This window comes from Megalops cyprinoides, chromosome 11, assembly GCF_013368585.1.
Source record: "Megalops cyprinoides isolate fMegCyp1 chromosome 11, fMegCyp1.pri, whole genome shotgun sequence".
Taxonomy (NCBI): domain Eukaryota; kingdom Metazoa; phylum Chordata; class Actinopteri; order Elopiformes; family Megalopidae; genus Megalops; species Megalops cyprinoides.
The window spans coordinates 13,245,236-13,273,054 of NC_050593.1; the positions used below are offsets into that span (position 1 = coordinate 13,245,236).

At 41.8% G+C, this 27,819-nt stretch overlaps 1 protein-coding gene and 1 pseudogene across 1 annotated transcript; one reads left to right on the plus strand and one right to left on the minus strand.

Moving 5' to 3' along the window:
• Positions 1–336: 336 nt before the first annotated feature.
• On the plus strand, positions 337–17,851 carry LOC118785860 (annotated as a pseudogene).
• Positions 17,852–23,346: 5,495 nt separating this feature from the next.
• pcdh8 (protocadherin 8) lies at positions 23,347–27,110 on the minus strand. Its single transcript, XM_036540808.1, has 4 exons — positions 24,750–27,110; positions 24,557–24,636; positions 23,981–24,114; positions 23,347–23,693 (listed from the first exon to the last, which is right to left on the minus strand). The coding sequence occupies exons 1-4, from the start codon at positions 27,108–27,110 to the stop codon at positions 23,347–23,349; spliced, it is 2,922 nt and encodes a 973-aa protein (XP_036396701.1).
• Positions 27,111–27,819: the final 709 nt, after the last annotated feature.

Here is a 27,819-nt window from a genome sequence, read left to right on the forward strand (position 1 = left end):
TTAGCAGACTAATTGTGCTCAGATTTCTGCATTAAAAAGGAGTGCAGTGGATGCCTGACTGACATGGGAGAAAACGCAAGGGGAAGGAAAGGAAACGATCCCCCCCACCTCCCCCATTCCGCTGATCGGCCTCCATCGCACACAGAGACAGGAAGCTGGCACGTGGCGTCGCCCGCATGCTAATCTCTCTCAGGCAGGCTGCTAACCCGCTAACAGCCTGGGGGAACACGAGGCGCTCAGCACGCCCGCTAATTAGACAACCCAGACACTTAGATTAATTGATGGACCATATTAGTTTTCTCATTCCCTCGCCCGAGTCGCTTCGGGGAGGGAGGGATGGAAAAACAACATCTTGATCTGTGCTCTTTTGGCGTGCGCCTGCGGAAGGCCCGCTCTCCGGCTCGGCGCCGACCTCGGGAACGAGGGGGCCGACCCCGAAACGGCGGGCGCCAGCACATGCCCGCACAAATGACGCAGCCGTGCCCAGTCACTACGGCCCCTGGACTTTGGCTGTGGCTGTCAGGGCGATGGGCAAGAGTACAGGGACATGGGCTGGGGACGGGGTGAGTGGGGGAGGGATCAGTGTGCAGCTGCCCTCTGCATTTACTGCATGACAGATCATAAGGAAAACTCTGCGCTCTGGAAACCTAGCCGAATGTAGTGGAGAGTGCATGCTGGTGCCCCTCCTGTTTGATGGAATAATCTTCGCCCTAACTGTGATGTCCGCTACTGTGTCACTCCAACTGTCCAGTTTGGCTCATCTTCCAAAGGGGTGATACAACAGAGCGAGCATGTAGAATTTCCGTTGGGACGTGTGCAATAATTTGTCCCTGCACCTGATCCAGGAACAGCTCCCAGTGAGTTAGAGCTTCAAAGATATGGCCACTTTCCAGGAATACATCACCCGTGTCTTACATGGTAACTAAATCTGACAGCCTGAAGGGGACTGCCATTACAGTTTAAAATGTAATAACATTTTGAAACTTCTTGCACATTTTCAAAAGTTCTGACAAAGAAAAACAAAACTAAAATAGTTATTTGAAAAGTATAAACTTTTGGAAATCAAACAAATTTGTTTGATTACGTTAAAGTTCATTAAAAGTCTTACATTTGGACACACAGCAAAGAAGGCCATGGCTGAACTGCAGAACACTTCCTATTGAGAATGTGCAATACCCCATTAAACGCTCATCCATGATAACGCAATGTTGCCAGGGTTTAACAGCCAATATGTAGTTTAAACTGAAATGTTATGGTATACATTTTCTTTGATTTATGGTCAATTTCACGCGGTGCTTGAAATTGATTATCCTGCGGTGGTAGATCACGTATTTTCCATTAAAGGAAAAAAAAATCACATTACAAAACGTGATAACGTGTATTTTCAGAGCTTGAACATTTCCAGAAATATCAGATTTGCCCCTTAACGACTTATCGATTCCTTCTTCACAAAGCAATGCGGTCTCTCCAGCCACCAGTGGCTGAGCCTCCAATTCACATGTGTGCTGGAGAATAGGGTGAGAGATCCATGCATTCAGAGAGAGAGAGCGAGTGAGAGAGAGAGAGAGAGAGAGAGAGAGAGTAATGGGTTCCACAAAATAATCTGTCGTAAGTATAAAAAAAGAACATTACTTCATATCCAACCCAGTGTGCACATTTGTGCTCTTTTCTCAATAGCACATGGCTGAGGACTTTTAGAGGCCTTACTGAAGGTGGTGGATCTGCGACTCCGCATCCATGGATTATGCTAAAGACCCCGTCCTGTGAGAACGGATTACCCAAGCTCTCTCACAACCGTCAGGAAGAGCCATTCTGCGTTCTGGAGCTGGCTCTTGAGAATTCCTCACCTTCTCATTTCATACTTTTCGTGAAGCCTTTTATTAGCAAGTCGGTGAGTCAGTGTTGCGGGCATCTTTTTGATGGTAACATGAATAAGCCAGACAAGATCAATCAGTGCTGAATGCAAAAAATAGCGACGCGCACAAAAGACCTCTATGGCATTATCAATGGCACTCAAATGACACAAAATATATTTTTGTTTTCTGTATTCATTCATCTATTTGGCAGATGCATAATTTATAAGGCTAGCATAATATGATATATTAAATACATATCACAGCAACAACAAGAACACCAGTAGGAGAGGCACAGAACAGCCAGAATGACAGAGAAAAGGACTAAAGCTGAAAAACGATGCCGAAATGAAGTGTTTAACAGCAAAAAAAACATGGTGCCTATGATTTATTTTTAAGAGCAATGTTCTTAATATCATACTAAAGACTAACAGACTGACAATGGACAGAAAGAGCCAAATTACACCCTCTGAGAATTCACTTAAGGAAGGTTACTATGCATAAAGCCTAGAAGAGGGTGAAACTAGGTGAAGCCTTGACAGGCGTGCTTATATTCTGCTCGGGAGGATGATGAGTGACTCTGTAATTCTAACAGTTACGGGCAGTTTATTCCACCACCGGAGAATGACCACAGAAGGAGAGGAATAGCCAGACAGGCAGAGGCTGCCGAGCAGAGAGCTCACGCTGGGGGTGTGAGGCCTGATGACAGACTGAAGGCGGGAAGGAGCCGTGCTCCCCGACTGCCCGGTAAGTGCCAGGGTCGTATGGGCGTGACGGCCTCAGAGGAACCGCCCAAAATGTATTCTGTGTCGGAGTCTCCGGTCCTCCACGAATGCCACTGTAACCCAGCCATGGCAGCGGGATATTTACTCTCCAGCCAAAAGTATATAAATATATAAATAAAAAATAATAGGCAAACAATGAGCAGATAAGGGCCAGCGAGGATTCCGCTGCATGGATAATCTCTCTGTTTTTGTTTGCTTTTGAACTGCCGGTTCATGCACTCCAGTAAAGATCAATAAACGCTTTTCCAAATCTGCTCATTGTTGAGTGAATCCTCTTTTTTCCCTCCACACTTCAGCTCCCTGACCTTGGCTCTTGTTTGTTCCTGGGCTGTTGATCCACACAGACAACAAGGTCATTAGGGATTATTTGCAAAAAAAAGCCAATGCTATCAGCCTGGCACTTACAGAGAGAGAGAAAGAGATGCAGAGAGGATCATTCAATGTAACCACTACGGGCTTTGTCCTGAAGTTTGAGTTGTGGATTTAAACAAGTGACACATTTTTTGTTGGTTTGTTTCTTTGAATTCTCTGACTTTTATCACGGTTTTTTGTGGGACATTAAAAAAAATTAACATTTGCTGAAAAGTGTCACTCAAGATTAAAGGACAAAGCACTATGTGGTTAGGTTGTGCATGGGGCTTGAGTCCCAAATAGACAGGGAAGCCCTCGGCGGGCCTTCACATAATGACACATTGATATCTATGTTTATGATATGATGGAGAATCGAATGACTTTTCTTGTTGATTGAATAAAAGGATTCATTACCCTTGGGTGTTTTAGGATGATTGCTGAGCAGAATCACTTTGACTATTACTGTGGTGTGTTAGGCCCTTGTACCCCATTACTTGTCTGTGGGATTGTCTGAGAGAAGACTGCAAATGGATGTAAGTAATTGTGATCATTTGAACTCTCCTCTTCCTCATCATTACACACTTAAATGTAGGGTTTGAATGCAGACTACCATCTGGCCAGTAACTGTGTAACGTAACCTTGGACGTGGTCAGTCAAACACTCTGTAAAGTAAAGTGAGTGTAAAACAGGCGTTCATTCTCTGAAGTTACAAACACAGATGGAAATTTTCATCTTTAAAAAGCTGTGCGCCCTTTAAGCAAGATCAAGAAGCAAGAGAAAACACAGATAGATGGAGAGAATAAATCAAATCTGATTTCTCGGAATGTAAAGACATGCTTTAATGCACTTTCTTCATTTGTTTTAAGCATTGGCCGTGCGCTTCACTGCTGTCATTTGTCAGCATGTTTTGACAACCACAAACTGGTGTCTTTAAAAAGTCAAGTGGGAGAATAAGACAAATCCAGACAGAGCGCAGCGTTAAATGCAGGAAGATCCAAACCCTCATGCTGAGCCAGTCCTCAAGTTTGACAAACAGATTTAAAGAAGTGTTACTTTTTCATTACTTATACAATAGCTTTTTTTCTCATCTTTGCTCACTGAACTTATCATTCCGTGCAAGGTCTAACACTTTTTTGAATTTCTATGGCAACATTAAGGATAAACCACAGTGTTGGAGGATTGTGTCTCTCCTTTAAACAACAGTGACTGTAACAGGCTTTATACATAGTTAAATTGTGGCACTCTAGTTTTACAATTTTATATTGCAAAGATTTTATCAGATTATTTTATTCATCGTATAAAATTAACTGTATATATTTCTTAATGTTCTGATTTAGGAGAACAGAACACATAAAATCTTATAAAGAGGTAAATAAAGATCTAATATGTAACCAAATGTAACAACTGTGAATGTCTATTTTGGTTAGAGTTAGAGCTCTCTCTGAGGCATATGTCAGTGCTGGCAACCCCTGTCTTCCGGCTTGTGGGGGACTATTCATGACAGACAGAGAGACGGGCAAACAGACAGACAGGGGCCACTATATAAACACACAGATGTTTAATGAAACGGTGGTACAAAATATTGATCTGGGAAGTTTGATTGATCACAATCATACTAATTTTACTTCATTGAAAGATAAATCAATTTTCTGATGGGTTACTTTGAATGTACAGCAATCTGTCTTCGCTCCTGTAAACAACCTCCAGATTAAGCCCTTGTTTACTATATAATCAATTCAGCAGAGCAGAGGAATTTAGCACAGAGTGTTCATCTTTTATTTCCATGTCTAATTATTACACATAAGAAACTCTTTTTCATTGAATTTTGAAAGGTTGTGATGTTTTCACTTGAGTAAACTGCTGTAAAATGTATGAGGATTGATGTAGCATTTCTCAGGTTTAGTCATTTTAATGCTCATATCAGAAATGCTATTACAGAGACCTCCCCAGAATGCCCTTCACTGGCAGGCCTCCATGTGATTTCAGCATGATCTTAGAACAATTTATGCTCAGGGGAAGAGGGCAAATTGTGATAGCTTTTCTTCAGAAAGATTATGTTAAAAGTGTGTGTGTGTGAGTGCGTGTGTGTGTGTGTGTGTGCGTGTGTGTGTGTATGTGTGAGTGTGCTAGCGTGCATGTATGAACATTGCTGCGTATGTCAACGCATGTATCATGTTAACCTTATGGTTATCCATGCCTATAAAAGGTATAAGCACAGTGACCCATTTTGACAGTGACCCCTTTGACAAATAAATTCTCAACAACTAGGTAATGTCTGAGCTGGAATGACACTTTTACTGTTTCCATGTCTACATATGCACCCAGCCAGCTCTGCATTAACAGAGAAATTTGTCATAGTCTTAACACTGAAGCCTTTGCTAAGAACTTTAGCTTTGCTGAGAGACAAAACTAAATCATTAGAGACTGAACAAAATGATTTGCATACAAATGCCATGTAAAACTGTCTTTTTACATCAGAATGAGTAATTAGCATTACAGTTTTGTACAAATGTCCTGCAAAGGGAGGGAGAAAAGCTGAGAAAGGAAGGTGTGGTCATTTCTCCATGGAGTCCACCACGGACAGACTGAAATGTCTGCTCTCTGCCCTCAGAGGTGGGCCTTGCATTTCACACCAGCTGTTTTTGTGGAACTGGTAAAAGCTTAAGAGTTCAGGGTCCCCCTGTGATTGCATGGCTCCTCTGACATTCCATCAGCCACCTGACCTGTCTGTGATGACCTCATCTTTGGGGAACACCAGCTGTGAGTGGAATGAAACAGCTCCTAGCTGGGTGAAACAGCTGTAAACTCAGAATTACCACAAGCTCCTGAAAACCTGTTACTGTGAAAGTATCACCTCAGAAAATGGCCTTGTTGGATTTGAAGAAGTTTAAATAAGCGCATTACTGATTATCAGAATAATTTCCTGTATTACAAAACAGTACACTTTTAGCTGACTCACTTAAAAATGGGATTACTCACAAAAAGCACTAATGGTTGTAATAATACCAGTCAGTTAAGACACTGGTGATATAATTCAGATGTTTATGACAGAAACAGTTTTTGTATTGTATTGTATGATGAGATGTACTGTACTTGCTGATGTATATCTCATCCACGGAATCAACCACTGATGATGTCATTCATCTTCAAGAGATGACACCATTTATTTTCTACCCTTGACATCAAGTCTGAGATCACATTGCCCACCCCCTAACCCCTAATCCTAACCCCAGCCATTTAGTATAAAATTTTGATGCTGATCCAGGAACACTTTTTAAGAACTGCAATAGGTTGGAACTTGACGGGGACCCTCCACTCTTGTCCCTCGGAGCCTCAGATCTGCCTCTTTTAGTGCCGGACTCAGATAGACACTTCAAAAGTGGAGCACCTGCCACATCCAGAGAGAAAGCCAAGGTAATCAACCTAACATCACCTCTCCCCCCCACTGCTGCCAAGGACACGCACGGCCTGCGGCACTTTCCACACTGCGACAAACGACCTCTTGGAAATGGATCCAGCCCTTCAGTGAGACGACTGCTCGCCTCAGCGTGTGCTCTTAGGCCGGGGCAGCCAGGGCGAGCCTGAACAGCAGAGGCAGGGCTCTCTCTGAGCGCCAGAATCTGCTTACCCCAACCCGCCTCTGCTACAGCGTTATTGTGTAAATAACAAGGTCATGAAGCCTGCTTCCCAGCATGCACTGGGGTCAGACCAGCAGGCCTCTGGCTTTAGCCTCCCAGGGTCTCGCTGATGCTGGATCGGAGAGGCTTCCCCGTCTGTTTTTTTTTTTTTGCTTGTTTCATGTTAGACGCTTCAGATGGATCCGGACATGTCTGCACAGCCCACCAGGTGTTCAACACCTGCCTCCCCAACTGCGAGCTGAGGAGAGACGCCCACCTGGATGTCGTCCACAAATAAGGCAAAGGGCAGCGCACTGTGTTTGATCACACTCCATCACCCGCTCATCTGTCTGCAATAGAATGCTCTGACTCGTGGCAGCTCAGGTGCTGTCATTGAGGAGAAAGGCAGAGCCATCACATGCTCATGCAAAGAACATACCACAGAGCACCTGTAAGCTCCAAACAGTGAAGGTGGAGCTGCCGGCGAGAAACTGATAGACAGTGAAACTTAATAACTTTGTATTCCTCACAGCAGTGCTCCAATCAGCAGCTCCATCAAAGGGCCACAAGAGTGGATCAGGAGAGACCTTATCATGGCTTTCTATTAACAGAGACAGAAGCAGCTATTCAGGATAACACACAGAGCCCTCTACTTACACAGGGTCTGCAGCCTGTCCTGGTCATTTGTGGTTTTGTCATGCTCTGTCCTAGTTTCTCGCTGTTCTTTCCTGGTTCTCTTCCTGTCTTTCCTGGCTGCAAATGTTTTGAGTACAGATAGCAAACCATCTTTTTAAGTGGATTTATTCTCTGTTTGGTTTGAACTTGACTGGTTGCCAAACAAGAGAACAGAAATGGGAAAGCTTTGTAGTGAAGACGATTACAGCCAGTCTCATGCAGTCTGCCAGCAGCACTTCCTGTGACAGAAACACACTTCCTGCACAAATCACACAGCGCAGTTTAGAAGTCACTTGAGTCACACAATTCTGGTAGCTCTGATCCCTCAGAGGAAAAACTGTGGTTTGGGAGCTGTGTGAGACCCTCCCCCACTGCTGCCAGACTCCCACTCCCAGACTTCTCGCTCAGCAAGAGAGAAAGACAGACAGAGAGAGGAGGGGAAGCACTATGTAGTTTCTGAACAGAAAGAATGAAAAGTGTGTCCTGTCTGGAGGAGAGTCCATTAAACCATTAGGCATCTGTGATGCGACAGCGGAAGCAGAGTATCTCTCTCTCTCTCACTCGCTCCCTCTCTGTCTGTTCTGTTGTAATGTAATTTTAGGTTCAGATGGTGGACGTGATGAAATCTGTGCTCTGTTTGCCATGTGCTGGTTCTCTTCATGCTGCTGTAGCAGGGCCATTGGTACTCTCTAACCTGTGGCAGTTTTACTCACACCCTTTTGTACAGGTGTGAGTGTGTGTGCGTGAGTGTGTGTGTGTGTGTGTGTGTGTGTGTGTGTGTGTGTGTGTGTGTGTGTGTGTGCGCGTGTGTGCTTGGGGGGGGGGCACATGGAATGGTGGTGCAGGGGGGGCAGGTGGAATAGCTGTATGGTTGTCAGGTAACAAAGTCTGTACTTTCATTAAAAAAAAATCTTCTTAAAGTCAGATTTAGACAGAGGCCCTTGAAGTGTGCACGTTTGTCACGTGAGTAGCACAGATGAGATAAGCGTCATTAATGTGCACCTGTGTCTTTTCAACAGGCGGGTCTGCAGCCATTTACCATCTCTGTGCTTTCAAAATACAGAGTTTATGGTTATATTTAGAGTTGCTCAATGCCGAATATGTCACGTGGCCATCGGGTCTGACAGTGTTGTCAGCCGGGGGCTTCTCATCTTTATTTTGCACAAAGGTTCCATTAAACCATCGTGTTCTTGTGGAAAATGATGCTCTTACCCACTCCACAAAATCATTACACAAAGTTATTTCTGGCCTCCTTGTGCGACCACACATGTTTTTTTCCCCTTTTTTTAACCTTTGTATTGCTTAGGTTTAGTTGTAACGCTTACATGTAAGGTGTTAGAAACCAAAATCTGTGCCTAAATGCAGAAATACTCTACCACCCCCTAGTGGAGATAATTATTAATGCACTAAAAAGGTGGAGGAGCGTGATCAGATTGTGGAGAAGTTTGGATGAATGGATGGTGCTGAGTTACTGGGCATGCTCTTTATAATAACATGTTTGTGCCGACTGGGAGTGTGCTTTCCTTCAGCAAAACAAATTCACCCTCAAGGCAAATGTTTTTATCATTCTACACGAGCACAGATCAATACAGACCACATCTTTCCAAATTAGATCATATCATTTTTTGTATAATCTTTTGAAAGCCTATTGTAGTGTGCAAGATATTCACTGTGGTAAGGTCAACATTTCATTTTTGTTGAGGACGTGGACTACATCCTCTTACAATGTATGACAGAGAGCAGTAAGACTAACTATCTGCACGCCTCTCTGATACAAAAAAATCCTCCTCTTGTGTGTCCTATGTCAGTAATTCTATAGGCACTTAGAAATTATGGGGATCTTTGGTAAGAAGACATTATTATTTAGTGTAGCTAAATAAGGGACATCTCAGGTGCATTTGAATGACACCAGCTGTTCATTAACAGTGCAGGTCCAAGGCCTTGTTTATTTCATCACTTCCCAATTAAACCATGTACTAATTAATGACACTTCTCATTCAGGCATGCTGGCTCACCTTGGCTGTCCTCGGGGCAGAGCTTCAATGTCTAGAGTAATGCTATGAGACTACTTAAGCTATGCTCAGTGTCATTTATTTAGCTCATGTGGAAAGATACTTAGCTTTGAAAACCTCGAAATATCTGAGTGTGCAATAAAGAGTCATTTTAAATCATATCAATTTCAATTTACAAGCATTTTAAAATACCTTGTGAAAAAGTTTCGTAAGTCTTATAAGTTTATACTTTTTTATCAAATGCTAAATATTTGAGTTGCATTCCGGCAGTGAAATTATCCCTCATGAATATATTTTTTTAACAGGTTGATAGAATGCACCCAATCAGTTGTGCAATTTATACTTTGAATTAGTTCTGAACTTGAGGTCAGTTGTTGAATTGAAGCTTGAAAAATGCTATACTGCTATGAATGTGGGAGGTCCACAGAAATCATACTGATGTATACATCCATTGATTTTCAAGTGTCTCAATAATGTGGAAGTATAACTAGAGGCCTGTGAGAGTGGGCAAGCCTTCCCCTTGGTTACAGAACATTTCATTTGCTCTCTTCAGCTTCTCTCCATTTTATCGCCACGGTGATCTTGTTGTTAATTAAAAACCAGAACAATCAGGTGCTTGCAGAAAATAGAGAAGCCATTGTATGAAGGCGAGGTGCTATGAATGATCTTAATCAGTAGAAAACTAATTAAAGTTATACTCTACAGCTGGAAAAAAAAGCGTTTCATTTGTATTTTCGTAAATCCCAAAGTGTACAGCAGTGACACATGGAACTAGAAAAGAAATGTGCACTTAATTGATGCAAAGGACTCTAGAGGGAGGCCTATCAAAGTTAACTTGACATAAAAGGATTTGTGTTTTTTGAGGGGGGGGGGGGGGGGGGGGTGAAGATAGTTTAGTCAGATGAGATTATGGTCTAATTTGCAGCCACGTTTTGGACCTCAGGTTTTGGAAAAGTTACCCCTTAATAATGACTGCAGGCGAGCCAGTGAGATAGTATCACATTCAACAGGGTCATTCACTTATTTCAGCAGTTTATTCTGTGCTTATCACAAAGGGTAGGAGTTCTCCAGGGTCCTGGCAGTATTCCCAATCTGGCTCTTTCAATCTGGTTATCCAGTCACCCCTCAGTTCAATCAGTGAATTAATTCCCTCTTTCTCCACCTGACTGCCGTGCATCCCCCAGGTGGGAGGCACACATTGATGGAGGGTGAAGTGAGTCACACCTCCCTGAGAGGCACTGTATAGATGCAATTGATCAGTAATACCCATCACCGCTCTGGAAGTAGCTGCTTACATGTCCCCCATACAGTCCCCCTTCCAGCCCTGTTTAGTCTCTCTTCCTGCCAGATAGAGTCCCAGAGTTTATGAAAAAACAAATTTGTTTTGTTTTGCTTTTAGTAGAATATATCAACAGAAGACACATTTTCAGCAAACAAAATGGCAGTTTGCTCACACATTCTCTGTGCTTATTCTCCATACATCATGACTGCCTTACCATACTCCCTATACATCATGCTTGTGCCACTGTCATTATTGTTGGTAGAATTTTACACTTGGATGTAGTGAGATTGAAGACCTCATTCTGTTCAGACAGTAAGATGAAAAAAAAAAAACATTAGACAAAGTTGTAAAAAGAATTTAGCATATACTGAGTAAGTCTGCCTTGGAAAATTACTTGTCCAGGTCGTGTTATGTTATTTTGCCCAAGCTGTTTAATGTAACTAGGCAAATTGGTGATAAAAATGATTTTAATGCCATTACAAGTACAGTTTTTATACTGACTTCTAGAGAAAAAGTACCTAACGTGTGAGTGACTTGCTATTTTTGTATACTGAAAGTAGTCTTTGTGGATATATCATTTTGGCCAACCTGCAAAAAAGTAATAAAAATTGTACTTATCAAACTTATCTAGTTAAGAACCTGGCTGACCTGCAACACTTTTTGCAGCTGGTTGTGACTACCAAATCTTGAGTGGCAGTGTTAAGGCCTACTTTTTAATCTTGATGCCTGCTGCAAAATGACCTTCAAGCAATGTTGCTGTTACATCAGAAATGAAAGGGGAGTTATTTTAGAAACGTTTTTAAGGGCATGTAGAGGTTATATTGTCATTAGCATTATTATTAATCTTTAGTCAGGAGCTTACTTTCAGCTTTTATGCACAACCAGCATGGCTGTCATCCATTTGCTGCCAAAGGCAGAATGTATCTTGCAATTGGCTACAAAGAATGTGTCTGGTGGTGGTGGGGGTAGGGAGGGTGTTAACCCAGGAGATATTTTAAAATAACACCTCCTACACACATATTTAATTACAGATTACGTTTTAACACTGAGTTACTTTTAATTCTGAATGCTCTCTGTCTTAATACTGTCACATTTTCCATGCTTAATCTGACAACACAGAGATTGAAAATAAATAGATCATCAGCCCCATAGTCTGTTCTCATCAAACACAGTTTTCTCTTCTCTTCTGATTGGTCAAGCTTCCCCAGTGTGTATAACGTGCAAGAAGACTGACAGAAGAAGACCTTTTGGTTTGCAAAACAGATGAGCTGGGTTAGTATCCGACCGATGATGTTGGCATTACATTAATAGACTGGCTGAACTATCTTACTTTTCTCAAATGTTGGAGTGATACGTCATTTTTGTCAGAAAGCAGAATGCATTTTTGGACCAAAGAGGTTTTCATGTCAAGTTTGCATACTGTAGATGTGTCTAGATGAATTAGCTGAAGTATACCGTTTTCCTGTTTATATTATTTCTCTCATTTGCTTAGCAGCCACTCCACTCTTGTACAGGGTGACTTGCGTATCTTTCATAATACATGTTATCCATTTATTCAGCTGTATATTTACTGAAACAATTCAGCATGAATACTTCATTGAAGGTCAAAAAAAGCCCGGGATCTAGGATTCAAATCTCCGACCTGCTGTGGCTCCGATTACAATGCCATATAACCACTGTTCTTGAAAGAAATTGGTTAGACCATTTTGGATCCTTTTGCAGAGATGGAATATGGGACTGATGTTAAAAGTTAAAAGTGTTTTTCAATAAATGTGTCCTCTTTCCGCTGTGATTATAAATTTGCCCTTCTGCTTCTAGTGGCTTCAAAGAAATTGGAAAACAATCAGACCCGAGGTGTGTGGACTCAAAACACAATCCACCTTTCAATTAAAATGACTTCCCAGTCTTCATCCATTACGGAGTGCACACAGCATTAATTTGAGCTCCTCTAATGCAATTGCAATCAGTCTCATGCCGAGCCTCACTTTTAGAACAGATTTCTTATTGGAATTCGACCAACCATTTAATGGGCGACGGCAATGAACCCATCAATTTCTTTTAAAACAAATGTTCCCAGTCACCTCGCTCTGAAGGGTAGGACACAGCGCTTTTCCCGTCACTTTGAAAATCACTGGCTTCCTTTGCCTTTGAAAGCTTCTGCATTGGCCAACCTCATCCCTCATGGAAAAGCAATGATTTTGAATGAAATGGGCAAAATCAGAGCAGCATAGCATATAATGGTATGATGAAACTCGCATCTCACTTAAGAATTGATAAAGCAGGGCATGGAGTGAGTCAATCAGGAGACATACGGTACACGCTGCTCGTGTGAGGTGCAAAGCACATTTAGGAGAGCCACATGATTCATATTATAAATGTCATTTTCTCAGGCACACTTTGACACCATGACACCCTGCAGAGCACAGAAACGCCAGACTGATCAGCATCAGAGGCCAAACGGCGTAACATTTTAGGACAGATGCTGTCACCTAAATGAAAAATACAGTGTGTCTTCATTTGTTGCTGTTATTCTACCTAGATCAATTAAAAAGTATGTCTGTGTAAATTTACCTTTTAAATATGTGTTTGGTGTTCATGCATGGAGTGCTTAGCAGATTGAAAGTAGTAATGCTCTCAATGAAGTCATCTAATAAGTAAAAATTGGATCCATTGGGTTTTTTCCCCCCACATCCAATCAGACTTGATGATCTCCCTTTGCCAGTAGAGATAGATGTATGTATAATTGTACACTAACCTGGTCTTAACTTCATGTTTAGTTTAATTTCATTTTTCCTCATAACATTTTGATCACAACAAATGCTACATCTTATAATAAAAAATATATATCAGCAAGCAATAAACTAGCTTGATATTACGTTAAAAACGATTATTTAAAGATGAAAGGTGGTTACATTAAAGACCAAATTTATAGTGCTGTATCTGGTTCCTGCCATCATAGTGTAAGAAGGACCTGGAGGTTCTTGGAAAAGTACGGAAAAGGGCAACAAGATTGGTTCCGGATATCAAACCTGAAAGTGATGAACAGTAATTCAAGACACTTAGTCTTTTTAGTCTCAATGAAAGAGATGTAAAATGTTATAAGGGTTAAGTATAAAGTTGCCACCTGAAGACAGTAACATTTTACATTAGTCCTGTGAGCAGAACAATGTGGCATACTTTGCGGTGTATGCCATAAATAATTGGCCACATACGGACAGAATTGCTGTCAATACATCTGCTATTTCCTTTGGTGTTCATATGCCAAGTACCAATGATCTGTTCTGTTTTTCCCTTTTTTTTTTACTGAAGGAATCATAATTCTGATAGTGGTGCATATTCCATAATTTAGTGGTGCATATTCCATAATATGCCCAGATGACTCTTTCAATCATTTTAGGTAGTTACATGTTAGAGGAATTATTGGTCATTCAAAATGACCAAGTTGAAAAACTGATTAATCAGGCATACAGTCAGTAGTGCCACAAGATGGCAGTATACTCACATGTTACAGTTTTTCATGGTACATTTCTAGACATTGTAGTCCATGCTTTTAAAACAGCTGTCTAAACTCTGGATATTTTTTGCAAAGCTAGGAGTATATTGGCACTGCATGCACAAATATTAAAAACTAAATACAATTTTTAGCAAGCACCTCAAACTAAATTCTACATTTAAGTTCAAAATTCAACTCACTTTCAATCATACTGATGTCAGGCTTAGCATGAGGCCAGCATAATAAAGTTCTAATTGCTAAATTCTTCACTTGCCAATCAGCATATCATAAAATAATAATTATTCACTACAGTAAATATATATTGCAATTGTTGTTTTGAAGTAAATTGTGATCGCATGTGTGAATGATCAATATCTGTTCATGTTCACAGTGTATGGTCACATATTACACAGCCTTCCTAAAACCAACAGACTTGCATAAAGCAGCAATGAAAGAAAAATTTCATATTTCACCCTTTCTAAAACTGTGGTCAAATGAGATGCTTTTGGATATCTCTCAGTTTTTCTGTGTTCTTTGCCAACATTATCTCCACTATTGCAGGCTCTTGCCATACAGTGAAGAGACTGACACTAACAGAGGGTCATCTTTCCACTCTGTACACAAATACAAATATGCTGACATGTGGAGTTTCATACTCAGTTGTACACACATGTAAACTATATCTATGTTTAATTTTAGTTTTTCACTTTCTGTATTCTATGTGCTGCATGTCCTACTGTGTGATACACTACATAAGAATACAACAGACAGCACAGCGGAGCATTGAATAATATTCCCTTACCTATTTTCATTTCAAAACATTCAATTTATAAAGGCTACAGTGAAACAATTCAGATTGGGCTGTGACCGCCACCCAGCCTCCGTTATGGTCAATCCATTGTTGATGAAATCTGCAAGCACCGTTGCTCAAATCATTGTTAAAGTCAATGGAAAAGTTTTACCATTTTCTTGGTTGGACCTTTCCTCTTCCCCTACCTCTTTCTGTTCCCCTCTCTGCTTCATTTGGTTTCATTGCTCTTCAACAAGTTCACCTCTGGCTTCTTCTGTTCATGCTACAGCTCTGACAGATAACTGAACCAGTTGCAAAAACTCTGTTTGCACAGATGAAGTGTGAATGAGGGTAATTGGTAATTAGAGTTCCGTTTTTGCAGTCATTTGTTTTCCACATGAAGACAAGAGATTCCATTATGCAATTTATGCTATAAGTTAGAGCTTTGTGTGAAGTGCTTTGCAAACGAGTGAACTGGATTTGCAATATGAGTGAATACAAGTAAATATGCTTTGGGGTTTGCAAAGGTCTTTTACGATTTTGACACAGTTTTATCGTCTGAAAGTAGTGTAGATACTTGTAGTCACTGAGAGTAAACAAACCGTAAGTGGTATCGTGGCATCTTGTGGTGTCGTGTGACTGATGTCCCAGCATCCCTCCTCGCAATTCAGACAATGCTATATAAAAGCACAGAACAGACTGAAGTTACCAAATGAGCGCTACTCGTCGAGTTCCTTCGCCAGTGAGTTAAATCAGTCATTCAGACCATGTCTCAAGGATTTACATAGCACAATCTTCCTCTCAATGGCAAGATTAATGTTGATGTCCTCAGAGTGCTGACTGAACTATGTTCTATTTCACAAGCCTGTTGTACGCGTCCCTCAAAGCACTGGATACGCATTCTTCTGATTGGTGGAAACACCATGAGCGATACGCCCGGGACAACTGTAGACTGAACATTATCTGTCATTACAATGAAGTCATTGCTGAGAATCTATTCTGAGATTAAACGCCTTCTAATAAGTATTCTTTCGAATGGGAAAAAAATGTAATTTGTTGCTGCATTGTCCTGAATTGCTGCAGTATTGGTTTGACTCATTCAAACTCATTCAAAACTCCATTTCCTGATACAGCATTCCATTTTTCGCTGTTTGTATCTCCAAGGGCAAACAGAATAATGCCGTCGTAAAGGCGACTGCAGTTGAAACACGGAAATCAAACACATTGAAACTGAAGGCGAGCGGAAAAGCGGATTAGCAATTCCATAAAGCCTTGTCTCTATCAATTTACCTTGAACACACAAACACCGAGACCTATTAAGTGACCGAAGAAAATTAATTGGCTAAGAGCGCAGAGAGCGTTTAGCCTACATAAACTGAGATAAACGTGTACATTGACATGGCGCCAAGAAACCTACAGGCTAATTAAGACTGATTTAACTTACAAAGAATATGTGTTGTTTTGTTTTGCTTGCACAGGAAGTAAGATAACAGTTCCGTCTGCAATGGTCTCTAACAATCTAAATTTGTGTGCCACGATGACCGTGTTTCTTGCGATACCTTTAGTCGCCCATTCACAGTGCGAAGAATCGATATGTTGTAGTAGAAGAGGAAGACCCGGGCACCGAAATCGCACACTTGGGAAGGGATTTGGCAATCAGCCACAATGAAAATCCGGAAGCAAATTTTCGATTCACTGACCAACCCAATGCGTGTTTAATAAACCTCAGAGAGACGGATCGACAGATGACAGCTGCTCAGCGACTTGACCGAGAACAGCTTTGTCATCGGTTACCGCTTTGTCTGATTTTACTGCACGTCGTCGCAATTCATAACGGCAGCTTTCATTTGATACATGTGGAGATAGAGGTGCGAGACATAAATGATAACCTCCCGACATTCCCGCTCAATGAAACTTGGATGGAAGTTCATGAAAGCTCGACGTTAGGGACGCGTTTGCCCATAGACACTGCCTCCGACCAAGACGTCGGAAGAAACTATCCAAAGTTATCAAATATCACCCAACAATCATTTTGACATTGACGTCAGCATCGGGGAGGATGGGGGTCGGTATGCCGAGTTGGACAGGGAAGTCCAGGATTCACACACACTTAAGGTTACAGCTACAGAGGAGGAGTCCGCCTGAAACAGTGCTTAAAAGTATTGGAACTCTATGAGGATACTGAAGTGGGGGTCCTACTATTAAAGCTGCACGCTTTTGACCCAGATGAGGGCACAAATGGACAGGTTGTTTATGGGTTTCTGGAGCAAGCGCCTCCAGAGATAAAAGAAATCGATAAAATCGACCCCCACTCCGGACGGTTGACTCTCCAAAGAGCAGTTGATTACGAAAATAATAAACACTATGAATTGAAAATCCAAGTTTACGATTTAGGACTTAACCCCATACCGGCCATGCGTACGTGGTTACAGTTGAGGTTTTCGATACAAACGACAATGTCCCTGACATAAAGATAACGCCGTTTGACTTTGACGCGGTCGCATGACTCGCATACATTTCCGAGTGCGCAGCAGAGGAGAGTTTTGTGGCTTTTGTCAGCACCTCGGACAGAGATTCCGGCAGGAACGGCCACGTGCGCTGCAGTTTACACGGGCAAGAGCATTTCAAACTGCAACCAGCATATGGCGGCAGCTTCGTTATCCTGACAACCACTACATTAGATCGAGAGAACATTTCCGGATACAACCTGACTGTCGTAGCAAAGGACCTGGGATCTCCTCCGTTCCGAACCACAGAGCAATGCACAATACGTATTAATGACGAAAACGACAATGCCCCTCTGTTCAGCCAACCCATCTACGAAGTTTCCATTAAAGAGAACAATGTCGTCGGCGCATTTCTCACTACAGTAGCTATTAGCCCATGATCTCGATCTAGGTCGAAACACTGATATAACCCATAAAATCGTTGATGCGAAAGCCAACGAACAACTTCTGTCAACCTTTGTGTCTGTTGACCCTGTCTCAGGGTAATAAGAGAAGTAACAGTTACGAGTTACGAACAGTTACGAATGACAACGCTCCTGTAGTCGTAGGCCTACATCCGGCGTCAATAAATGGAACTTCTGTTGCTTCGTGATGGCCCTACCAACGTCCCTGTGCTTCAAAGCACAAGATGCTGACGAGGGAAAGAACAGACAACTGACCTACCTCATTTCAAATGATAAACAAAACCTCTTTTCCATCAATGAACAGACTGGCTGTTTTTTTTAGAAGCACACTAAAATATCCCTGGCAACCTTCATCAGATAGAAGTAGAAGTAAATGTCAGCGATAACGGTCTCTCCTCACTCTCGTCTAAAATTAACATCGTCTATAATATATTGTGAACGAGGATTCCCCATCAGATGACCAAACATAGCGTAGGCTGTATTCAACTCTGTTATCTTTAAACACAAAGCACTGGTCTTTTCAGCACAATACTTTAACAGTAACGGGTAGTTGTGCTTGCCTGACGATTACTACCTTCTTCTATAAAACAATGAAAACAAGGGGCCACTACAACACAGCGAGTGCTTTCCACCAAGGGCCTTGGGTGCAAATCGCTATAAACCGTATGAATCCACTTGCTCTAGCGATCGTGTTTTCATATTTACGTTCAACCGGCCTGGGAGACCTGCCTGCAGTCTAGAGTATGGGTTCAGCACGAACATGTTGGGATACTGTGACTGCATGTGTATTTCGTTTACATTGGAATGGTTTATAAATAAGTGACATATCATGCATATACAACGATTTACGAGAAGTTGTAAATAGCTGGCCTACTGTGAAAGAGAATGACAACATCGCTGAATTGAAATCGGGGCTGTGTTTTGCTGTGTGTTTAATGGATTCCCCTCGGTTCGAACGAAAGCCTCATCTTTTATGTAATCTTAGACACATAAGCCTCATAGCAACGCACACGAATGCGATGAACATCTAAATGGAAGAGGCGCGGTAGAGTGGAGGAAAGATATTTCATATTGTTCTGGTCCGATGAACCTGTTCTGTATTGGCGGTTACCGGTAGGTTAGACCCCCTGCGCCATGGCTCTGCGTAGTACGAAATTGGTGGTGTAAACGTGAAAATTTACGACCATATTGTGTACATATTAGGTGAGACATGTTGTGTACTTGCTGTTATTTACAGTTTTATGCTACCGTACCCTACAATTCAAAACCGGTTCTGTATCTGTCTCTCAGCACAATCTTAATATTACATGCATACAACTGAAATAAAAGTACTGGAGATTTTTTCACATAATGCTTTGTTGAATTGAATGATAAACTTAAGAGCCTTCAACCTTGGGGACTAGGACTAGAGATTGCCCTGCAATCTATTGATGCCAGCAATTTAAAATTCACGTATTGTAGTTGTTCTGTCTCATAAATTAAGATGATATTAAAAATCTTTGGTAATTTTGAGTCCTCACACGCATAATCCCTGTCTCAGATGGTGGAAGATTTATTTAAGTAAGGATTATCTAATTTTATCTTTTATCCAGTTGAGGCAGATCGGGTACAGAATTGAAAAGAGCACTTGTGGTACAGGGTCTGAATGATGTAAAAAAAAGCTCTTGTCTGGAACACAGGCCAGCAGATTCAGCGTACTGCCAAACCAGGATGAGCTGCCTCATGCATATTTATATTTTTTCTTTAAAATGTCTAATTTGGTGCTTCTGTGTGTTATTCACATTCCAGGTCCCTTTGTCGGTGGTCCTCAGCGGGTTAAAAGTTCCCTGAAGCCAGTTCCCTGCGCGCTCTTCTTTGACAGAGCTGGCTACTCATATCAGACAGAGAACACGTAACAGCAGCCACTTCAGCCAAATGAGCTCCCCTGCAGAGTCCCGCTCAGCAGGAGAGACACTCTCTCTCATAGCAGCGTTTCTGATACCAAACGACTGCTCCCTGCAAGTCCTAGAGTGGTGCCAGACCCCGGGGTGTGAGTGCTGCCCGTCTGTGATGTGTGCAGGCAGGAGCCCCATGAATTTCTGTGGTGTCACCTGAGACAGCCCAGCTCTCCATATATGCAATCCTGTCTCTCTGAACACCAGACAGTTCTGGCTGAAGGTCTCATGTAAAGATAAAACAGGCTTTATAGGTTTTTCAGTCTCTGTTAATGAGGATCTGTGGTGTTTCAACCAAAACCCCATCAGACTGGTTACCCAGTGAGTTAGACTGAGAATTCTCTGACAACATTCACACAGTTTTCTGACTATAGTAACTCTGTTGGGATTGCCGTGCAGAAATTTTTAATGGTTATGATGAACTCCTGACCTGGGGACTGCTGGAATTGAATCATTGAATCTGACTTTGTTTATCTGTAACTAGGCAACCTTGCAGTTTCATAGTCTGTCAATAGATAATATAGATTACTGTCTGCCTCTTGTTAGGATGAGTGTAATTGAAACTGCATAATCATAATTGCACAAGAGAGAATAAATGAGTCTCAATATTAATTAGGACTGTCTCCTTATCTGATTTGGTACTAATAAATTCATGTTCTCATAAGCAGTGCTATGTACATTTTTCATTGCTTATTAATTTGTATGAAGTGGAGGAAAAAGTAACAGAAAAATCTGCAAATCAATTAGAATTAGTCATATGATCAGTGCATGATTCTGACCATGAGGAAGACCATATGTCAGTGAAGGAATGGTTGGGGAAGAATATGACATTCTCAATAGTTGTGCTACTAATGATGCATGCAAAGCCTTTGTTGTGGTGTACCTGGCATGGAACTGAGTGGGGAAAAGTACTGTTATTTTGCATAAACATATTAAAAAGATAATGAGACACGAAACACATGCACTGTCCTTCGGCCCTTGCACTTCACCTGTAACACCAAAATCTGTCCTTACTGCTGAACTTCACCCTGGGACTCAGCTTTGCTGTGAATGTGACATGTTGTTGTTTGAATAAGTTTGCTCCTTCTACGTTCCTCCCACAAAACTCCCTGTTCCTTCTCCTCCCACATCACTTTCTGCTTTTCTTCTACCCTTACCAATTTGCTCAGTCTCTAGATCAATGTGATCTTCTCCACTGAGTCCTTATTGAAGAGGACATGTTGATTACATTTTTTGCGCTGTCATGCTCAGTGCACATTTGGTTCTATTTATTAAACCCTCTCCTTCAGTGTTTGCTGGGCCTCATTCAGATGCTAGTTAGAAATATATATATAGTAGCATGCATTCATGAATAAAGCATCAAGATATGCAAAGCATATGCACAAACACAAAGACACATTGAAAAATAGAAAGCCAGACAGAATTTTATGTTTATCAGCACATAGGTTATTATAGATTTGTGGGAAAAACAGTTCTATCACTTCATCTGTCAAGTGATTCTTGTGGTTACGCAAGGTTTAAAAATAACCATGGAACTCAAAGAGCCATGCCGCACTTTTCTTAAAGGTGGGTTAAAATGCTGTAATTTGAAGCAAGCGGTGGCAGTTTAGCATTTGGACAGCATTGTGCTGATGATTATGTACTGCTTAGCAACCAGGGCACATGCACTTCTGAATCAGATGACAAGGGTTTCTTGATTCAGGGTCACCGTGGGTCACCCAGAGCTGCATGTGAATTCATTCTATTTTGTGTAGACGAGGGCACAGATCAGCAAGGGCATGAATAATTATTGGATAGCCTCCTCTGCAATCTAGCCTTCTCCGCTCCAATTATGGGAATGTAAAATATAGCCTGCCAGCTATCCTGTGAACACCTTTTACAGAGCAAGTGTGGCTACCTCTACTCATTTTCTTTTTTTACCCGAGCACACACAACTTTAGTGCTTTAGCGTGGCTGAGGAGCATGTTAATGTTGGAAATACTTTGTTAATTTTCTCAGGTGACACTTCTGAGCAAGTTTCCTCTGAAGCGCAGTACATGTCTGATTCACATTACCTCAGTTTAATTAATCTAGCATGCAGCTCTCTAATTTTCTGTCCTCAATTCTCCATTCCCCTGACTATATGCAATTAAAAAAACAGTGCAAGTGTTTCATTTATGCATGGGTCTGTTGGCATTTGTGTGTGAATGCATGTGCATGTTGGGGATGTGTCATTGAGAGATTCTCGAGGTCTCACCAGATCTATAGGTGAAGCTTTATAAGTCAGTAAATCATGAAATTGTTCAGGTGTAGCACTCCCGACTGCTCTATACAAAATGCTATACCTTGCTGTGAAAGAGAGCAAATTGCTACCCTTTCAGTCTGAGCTCATGCCTATCAATTGCATTCAAGCAAGTTCATAGTTGAATTGTTGATTGTCATTTCTAATTGTGTGTGTAGGTGTGTTTAACTGTAATGAGGCCAGCACCTACTGCACCTGCCTAATAGAAGGCCTGTTAAATGTAGGTGTGGGCAGACAGTAAAAGGCTGTTTGAGTTGGAGTTTGGTTGTGTGCTCAGGCTGGTTCCTTTGGGAATTTGTTTTTGTAACTTTTGCTCCATCTTTTTCATTTTTTGTGAGAAGTGTCAGCCAGCTTCTCTACATGTGCCTAATAAAATTCATAGCATTGGTTAGGTCTGGTAAGGACGGGAAAAAAAACAACTGTGTGAAAATAGAACACTCAGATGACAAACATTCAAGAGTTTGGTGCTTACTGAATGATAAATATACAGTTTTATCACATCCCACTGATCATTGCTCTCTTCCTTGCATATGTATGATAATGGTTACTTGCAATAGTTCTGCTTCTAATAAGCATGTAACTCAATTCTGGGGCCGTCTTTGGACAGCTACATCAAGTGAATCAAGGAGTGTTGTTCAAGACCAAAATGATTAGCAAAACATGCCATCAGTCCTCAAAACCTAAGGACTGCATGTAAATATGTGTACATGTATGTCTTATTCAGATATATATTTTATGCTGAGTTGGAACAACATTGAGTTGGGGCAGCATTTGAACTTAATGCTTTAAACCTGATTGCAAAGTGCAAAAAAAAAATTCCCAGGAAAGAAATCTCAGAGTGTATGTACACAAAAATTGAGTCTACATGAATATAAAATGCACATGAATTGTGATTTTATTAATCCAGAACAGTCAAACTGGTTGAAATTTACATCCACAAATGGCCAAAAAATTCAAAAATGTTTAAATAAATATGAAAAAGACGTATTTACATATATACATGGTATGGACATTTAAATATTCACACATAGGCAACATAAATTGTGCACCAGGACAAACAATTTCACATATTTCAAGGTAACGCAGCTTTGATCAAGGTGTGCTTGTGTATGTATTTCTCTTATTCCCTGAAAACACTGGGTTTACTTTAACCCCTTATTCACAAACATGTCTCACAAGCGTGAATAACCTCATTCTAAGTCCTGATACACAAGGTCTGCTGTTGATTTCAGCAAAAACAAAAACATTTGTGACAAAAAAAAAAAAAATCCTCTGCATTTCAATTATGCCCAACCTCCACCACCACTACACATTAATATCTTCCCCTGCAGGATTTCAATCTGCATTTGAATGTTTTAGACATTAAAAGGTAGTAGCAACCTCTGCCAGCGGGGGTGATGTTGAGACATCTTGGCTCTGTGAGTCCATAGCTTCATGACAGGTGTTTGCCTGCCGCTCTGACTGACAGAAGGATGGGAGCAATGTTCCTGCCCGGGGAAATGTCTGTAGCATGACTCTGGCTCTGGGGTTGTTGGCTCCGTAGCTTGAGTCTCTCCAAGTGGTGCCATAAGAATGAGGGCTGCTGTAGGCCGGCGTTTGGGAAAAAGCTATAGTGTACCCACTCCCACGGGGGGCAGTGGTGTGAGTGGGGATAACACGGGATCTCTCCTGCCGATCCACAGCAATGGTGCTGCCTGAGAGAAATGAACCTGAAACACAATGTCACGTAAAGTTAATTTATGCCACAACTATCCATTACAGTAAGACAAAAAGATCTGCAGTAGAGCTATACTGGATTCTCACATGTTCTCTCTGTGAATACAAGCTTCGTCTGTCCTTATGTCTTTTTACAGGTTGCTAATTGACTATTTGCTGCTAATCTGTAGATTGTGAGTCTGTAGGATGGTATAATTTTGCAGACATGTGCATCTTAATCTTGATGACAGTTTTGGAAAATGCTGTTTTTGCAAAACAAACACAGAGGTCAGACACTCACTGTTTGCCCGGGGGTGAAATGTGCTGGAATTTTTCCTGCATCCCTCCCCACTGATGTCAGAATCGCTGTCATTGAAGTCGCTGTCCCCTTTACCACTGTCCTTCACGCTCAGCTGGTCTGTGTTCCCAATGCCACTGTGAATAAAGTGAAACATGTTAGACACCGCGCCATTGCATCAGATATGCTATCTGATTATTGATGTACACTGTCAGAAATAATACCATCAGCATCTGGAAAAAAAATTGCTGACCCATTTAGGAAAGGAGAATTTTCACCCTGAGGACAAGTAATAGCTTGATGCTCGTGATAAACAAAACCTTATACAACACAGCTGTGCAGTGAGCCCCATTTCACCAAAGGTTTTTTCTGTAGAGTTCTCTTCTCAAAACACAATACAAGTGTGATACTATGATCAGAGACATCATCAGAAAGATATATCAAAAGGTGTAGCATTTAATTACACTGTGTGGGACTTGGGCAAGGCCTTATTTCCTGGTTAAATTATAACGCAAAGGAACATACATTGAATCAATTGTTGACATGCTCACAGGCTGGTCTTGTGATCAGTGGTCTTACCTGAGCTGCAAGTTATATTTTTCACAGGGCCACAGGGATACTGCTTCAAAGGGCTTCATGTTGAAAGAAGGCAGGAAGACCTGAAGGAGCAGAAAGCAATTATTCGTACTAGTGTGACTTATTTCATTGTATTTAAACTGACGTGCCTGCTACGACTTTGTTAACATTGGCAGTACAGTTTTGAGGGCCTTACCTTGGTCTGCGAATCTCCACTTCTGTCTGAATAAAGGCTGCTGGACTCGTGATGTGAAGACGTACTGTGGTCGTCGACTCGGGATGCAGTGAACACATTGGAATCTCCTGAGTTGTGTATGGGGAGATGATCCCTTTCAAAAAGGCCGCGTGTGCCGTTTTTCTTTGAGTCATAATCTCTCCCCTTTCGGTTTAACTTGCATGAAAGTGCAACAGCCACGATTGCTATTAGCAAAAGACCGCAACCCCCGCCAAGAATAATGATAATGACGAGCGACACGTCCAGCTCCGACAGCTCCTCCTCGCCCGACTTCAGAACAACGACTATCTGGTCTTCCAACGGCTGCATTTCTGTCACTACAAACCGGAAAGTGGCACTGGTCGACAGAGGCAATCTCCCGCTGTCACAGACACCGATCTTGACATGCAGCACGTCTCCACACACGAGAGTCAGGCCATACTTCAGAACAATCTCGCCGCTCTCCTTGTTGATAGAGAAAAGCATCTGTTCATCCTCTAAAATTTCGAAAGTGAGCTTGCCGTTCACACCCTCGTCTGCATCTCGCGCCTTGACGTGAAGAGCGAGGTAACCAGGAGGTGCGTTTACAGGTATAGCCACGTCAGCAGAGCTGTTGCTTAAAATGGGATATGTAATATGTGGGGCGTTGTCATTCTGATCTATCACTTTGATTCTTATTAAGGCAGTACTTGACAGAGGAGGGGAGCCCCTGTCAGAGGCCTGGATGCGGACTTCAATTTGCTTCACTGACTCGTAATTAAAAGACCTAACGGTATACAGTGACCCTGAAACTGGGTCTACAGAGACAAATGTTGATAAAGGTGCACCCCCAAGCACTTCTCCATCTATGAGTTTGTAGGTGACTTTGCCGTTGTTGCCCATATCAAGATCTCTGGCTACTACAGTGGTGATGTACGAGCCGGGGACGTTATTTTCCATAACTGAAACTTCATAGACTGCCTTGCTGAAAAGGGGAGGGTTGTCGTTTTCGTCAGTTACTCTGATTGTATAGTGCTTTATGGTTTTGAAGGGGGGAGAGCCCAGGTCTTCGGCCACAACAGTTAGGTTGTACTCTGGAATTTTTTCCCTATCCAAAGTTGTGGTCGTAACGATCATGAAGGTGTCACCGTAAGCCTGTTGCAGTTTGAAATGCTCGTGCCCGTGCAAACTGCTGCGCACGTACCCGTTTGAGCCGGAATCTCTGTCCGAGGTGCCAATTAAAGCCACAAAACTCTCCTCCGCAGCGGCCTCTGTAATGTACGCGACTCCATCACTCGTGGAAGTCATCGGTTTAATGCTGATTTCTGGTGGGTTGTCGTTTACGTCTACGATTTCCACAACAACCTTACAAGTAGACGGGACCGAGTTTACGCCTAAATCATAAGCCTTGATATTCAGTTCATACGACCTCTTGGTCTCATAATCAACCAATGCTTTTAGGGTGACGGCGCCGGAAAATTGGTCAATTTGAAACACCTGCTTTACCTCGTTTGATGAATCTTCAACAAAAGCATACACTACCTCACCATTAAGACCGTCGTCTGGGTCAAAGGCATGTACTTTAAGGAGAAGAAAACCGACGGGTGAGTCCTCATAAAGCTCGACTTTGAGGGAGCTATGCTCAAAAGCCGGGCTGTTGTCATTGGAATCCAGAACTCTGATATGGACAGTCATTGACCCTGACCTGTGGGGACTCCCTCCGTCCGTAGCTGTCACCTGAATTGTGTAAGAATCCTCTACTTCCCTGTCCAGTCGATTCACTAGTACAAGTTCTGCATATTTAACCCCGTCCTCTCGGCTCCGTGTTTCCACAGCAAAATGGGTGTTAAAGGAAATCTGGAAACTTTGGATGTAGTTGCTGCCGACATCTTGGTCGACTGCAATGTCCAGCGGGAATCGCGTGCCCACCGATACATCTTCGGAAATCTCGAGGTACGTTTCGTTGTGTGGGAACTTGGGTGAGTTGTCATTAATGTCTTTCACCTCGATCTCCACATGAATCAGTTGAAACTTTTCTTTGGAGAAGGCGACGACATCAAACGTAATCATGCATCGAGGTGATTGAGGGCAAAGTTGCTCCCGGTCAATTATCTCTCCGACAGTTAAAAGTCCGTCAATCTGTCGCATTTGAATCAGAGAAGAGTTTCCCTTCTGCATAAATCGAAAACTTGTCTCTGGGTCCTCCGCCGGGTCGATCTTCAAATCCTGCGACAGATTTCCAATCTCCGTGCCAGGAGCATCTTCTTCGTAGGTGTAGTACTTCGTTGTCGTACTTTCCACACAGCATAGCGCAATAAAAAACAGGACACTTGCAGCTTCTGTTCTAAGTTTGTAAGAACTCATGTTAAACAACTTTGAAAAATAAAACAGAAACTAATGTAAAGCCGTGTTGTAGTCGTCGTGTCCGGCTGTTGCCAGCTGCAGTGTCAATTGACTTCAACAGAGGTGGCAGTGGATTTAACCCGTGCGCTATGCAAATGAGCTCATCTGTTGACCAATGATCTTCTTCTGATCAGCCAAAAGGCACCTATTCCTACTACTCACCACTTATTTGTATTTTCCTGCAAAAGGCAAACGGTCTTCAATTTGTGTCATACAAATGGCATCACTGCTGGGAATGGTTTAAAATATCTACATGGGTGGGCAGAAATTATTTGTAATATTGCTTTGTTTGTACCATGTGCAAAACTGTGTATGCCCTTAAATACCGGTTATATGAATATTAACATGCATATACACAGCACAATAAATAGTTGCCATGTTTTTTGTTGTTGTTGTTTTTTTAATATAGCCTTTGCAAAAATAATTTGCGTATAATGTGGTTTTATCAGCATGATTTATTCTGGAATTGAGTCATTAACGAGACTATTAAATTATGTGTCCTTTCACAATGATCGTAATACTACAGGCTAGTAATGTTAATATATGCGTTAACATTCATTTTGGTAGGTGTAACAATGTGGCGATTGTAAATGTAAAATTTAAAATTATGACTTTCTAAGGACTTTCTAAAGATATGTATTTTACGATAAATGACACGATTAATAAAATC